This window comes from Colobus angolensis, unplaced genomic scaffold (genome assembly GCF_000951035.1).
Source record: "Colobus angolensis palliatus isolate OR3802 unplaced genomic scaffold, Cang.pa_1.0 Scaffold25, whole genome shotgun sequence".
Taxonomy (NCBI): Eukaryota; Metazoa; Chordata; class Mammalia; order Primates; family Cercopithecidae; genus Colobus; species Colobus angolensis.
Genome location: NW_012115710.1, coordinates 6,154,571 through 6,157,389, shown reverse-complemented (window position 1 = coordinate 6,157,389; position 2,819 = coordinate 6,154,571). Strand labels below are relative to the sequence as shown.

Here is a 2,819-nt window from a genome sequence, read left to right as displayed (position 1 = left end):
CTGGGAGTGGTGGCTCATGCCTGTAATCCCAGCACTTTGGGAGGCCGAGGCGGTTGGATCACCTGAGGTCAGGAGTTTGAGACCAGCCTGATCAACATGGCAAAACCCCATCTCTACTAAATACAAAAAAATTAGCTGGGCGTGGTGGTGGGTGCCTGTAATCCCAGCTACTCGGGAGGCTGAGGCAGGAGAATTGCTTGAACCTGTGAGGCGGAGGTTGCAGTGAGCCGAGATCGTGCCATTGCACTCCAGCCTGGGCAACAAGAGCAAAACACTGTCTCAAAAAAAAATTTTTTTTTCCAAAAAGGAGTGACGGATGAAATTTGTTAGCAAAAGAGGCATCATTCCCAAGACAGCTAAATGAGAGCGCTGGCGTCCTTCAGAATCTTGGGTGAAGTTTTGGGGAACCTCAAAGTCACCAAGAGAGAAACTCATTTTTTTCACTCCTGAGTCTTGGAGACCCTTGAGGATGGGTATGCCTTCGAAATACTTTGGGAGGTCCTTCAACTGCCATGAGAAAGAGTTCCACAAAATTACAGTTGAGTGGGAAGAGAGGGGGATTTTAAAAATTCCATGTAAAGGAATTTATACAGAAATTCAGAAAGGGACGGAGGGCAGGTCAGGTGGGTGGATGGCAACGTGGGGGCAACTGGGGAAGATGGTGTTACCTTCAATCTCATCTTGTCCCAGTGGTCTTTCCTAGAAAGGAATGCAGATGAGAGGGAATTTGGAGAGAAGGTCACCCATTCTCTAAAGGTCTCCTTGCTATCCCAAGCTCCTTGCCACTGTCTCATGGTTCTCTTCCCATTCTCTCTCCTCCTCCATCCCTCCCATTCCTTTTCTCATCGCCTGACTCCTGTTCCACAGTTCTTGGCTTCCCACTCGCTCTCGATTCCTCTCTCCCACCCATGAATCCCGATCTCCCTTTTTCTCCCTTTCTCAGACAAACACCCATCATATTGTGTCAAAGGGGGTCTTAAACACTGGGGAGTCCAATCTTCTTCATCACCCAGATGAAAAAAGCAAGACTTCACAACCACAGCGAACTCATTCAGAGTGCTGACTCTGCACCAGGCAGTTTCCACAATCATTTCATATAAACCTCAGAACTGCTCTGTGAAGCGGATCTACATCTCGTTTCCATCGTACCCATGAGAAAGCTGAGGAACAGAGAGGTGAAGGAACCTGCACAAGGTCACACAGCTCACAAGTGACAGATCCCCTCCCAAGGGAGGAAGGCATTCAGTTACTCCCTGGAGGTCATGGGGCAAGTTAGACGCAGCATTGGGATTTGAATTCAGAGCTCCTGACTCCCAAGTCAGAATTCTTCACACTAACCCCCATTCACTACTTCTCACCTGCCTCCAATCTTCCTGCCAACGGTTAGAATCCCTGTGCACGGAAACAGCATTCAATGGTATTCAGGCAGGAGGGTCAGTGCCAGCATGACCAATTCCTAAACACCCTAAGAATGTCCAGTTATTGCTGCCCCACCTACTCCTGCACATACCTGAAGGGTTGAGCTTAGATATACGTGGCATGTTAACAAGGAAATTCTACTGATCTCTGGCCTCTTTAACCTTCCCATCTCTCTTTATCCCTGGAGCCTTTCCCTCAGCTTCTCTTTCATCTGATCCCCTCCTTGCGATCCCTTATCACCCTTTTTTTATTCTTTCTCTTTTTTTGAAACAGAGTCTTGCTCTGTCACCCAGGCTGGAGTGCAGTCGTGTGAACTCAGCTCATTGCAACCTCCACCTCCTGGGTTCAAGCAATTCTCCTGCCTCAGCCTCCCTAGTAGCTGGGATTACAGGCACCTGCCACAGCGCCCAGCTAATTTTTGTATTTTTAGTAGAGACAGGGTTTCACCATCTTGGCCAGGCTGGCCTTGAACTCCTGACCTCATGATCCACCTGCTTTGGCCTCCCAAAGTGCTGGGATTACAGGCGTGAGCCACCACCTGGCCTTTTTCATTCTATTTTTTGGGTGATCTTAAAGCCTAACAATTAAAAGTATGCCCACATATCTGGACAAGTTGATATATATGGAAAAATAAAAAATAAATAAAAAAAATTTTAAAAGCATGCCCACAGGAATCAAGCAGACCTGACCCTGCAACTTACTTTTTTTAAAAAATGAGACAGAGTCTCACTCTGTTGCCCAGGCTGGAGTGCAGTGGCATAATCAGGGCTCACTGCAGCCTCCACTTCCTTGGCTCAAGCAATACTCCTGCCTCAGCCCCCTGAGTGGCTGGGACTACAGATGCATGCCACCATGTCCAGCTATTTTTTTGCATTTTTAGTAGAGATGGGGTCTTGCTGTGTTTCCCAGGCTGGTCTCAAACTCCTGGACTTAAGTGATTCTCCTGCCTTTACCTCCCAAGGTGCCGGGATTCAGACATGAGTCACTGTACTTGGCCAACCCTGCCATTTACTAACTGTGTAAGCTTAAGGCAAATGGCTTCATGACTCAGAGCTTCACTTTCCTCACCTGTAAAATGGGAATTAAAGTCACTGACCTTATGAGTTGTTCCGAGGTGTAAATAATATCAGGCGTGCAAATCCCTTTGCACAGGGCTGGGCACACAGCAATGACTTAATAAGTGCAGCTACTGTTATTAACATCATCATCATCACCATCATCATAACCACTACCACCACCATCATCATCATCACCACCACCACCACCATGATCACCATTACCACCAACCACCATCATCATCACCACCATCACCATCATCACCACCACCACCATCACCACCATCATCATCACCACCACCATCATCACCATCACCACCATCATCACCACCACCATCACCACCA

The 2,819-nt window shown here is 47.7% G+C and overlaps 1 protein-coding gene across 1 annotated transcript in view; it reads right to left on the bottom strand.

Moving 5' to 3' along the window:
• The window catches only part of CABP5 (calcium binding protein 5), a 17,743-nt gene that overhangs the window by 13,342 nt on the left and 1,582 nt on the right, over positions 1-2,819 (bottom strand). The window contains exon 2 of the mRNA XM_011946550.1: positions 640-699. Coding sequence (XP_011801940.1) covers positions 640-699 — 60 coding nt within the window. The remainder of the gene's footprint in view (positions 1-639; positions 700-2,819) is intronic.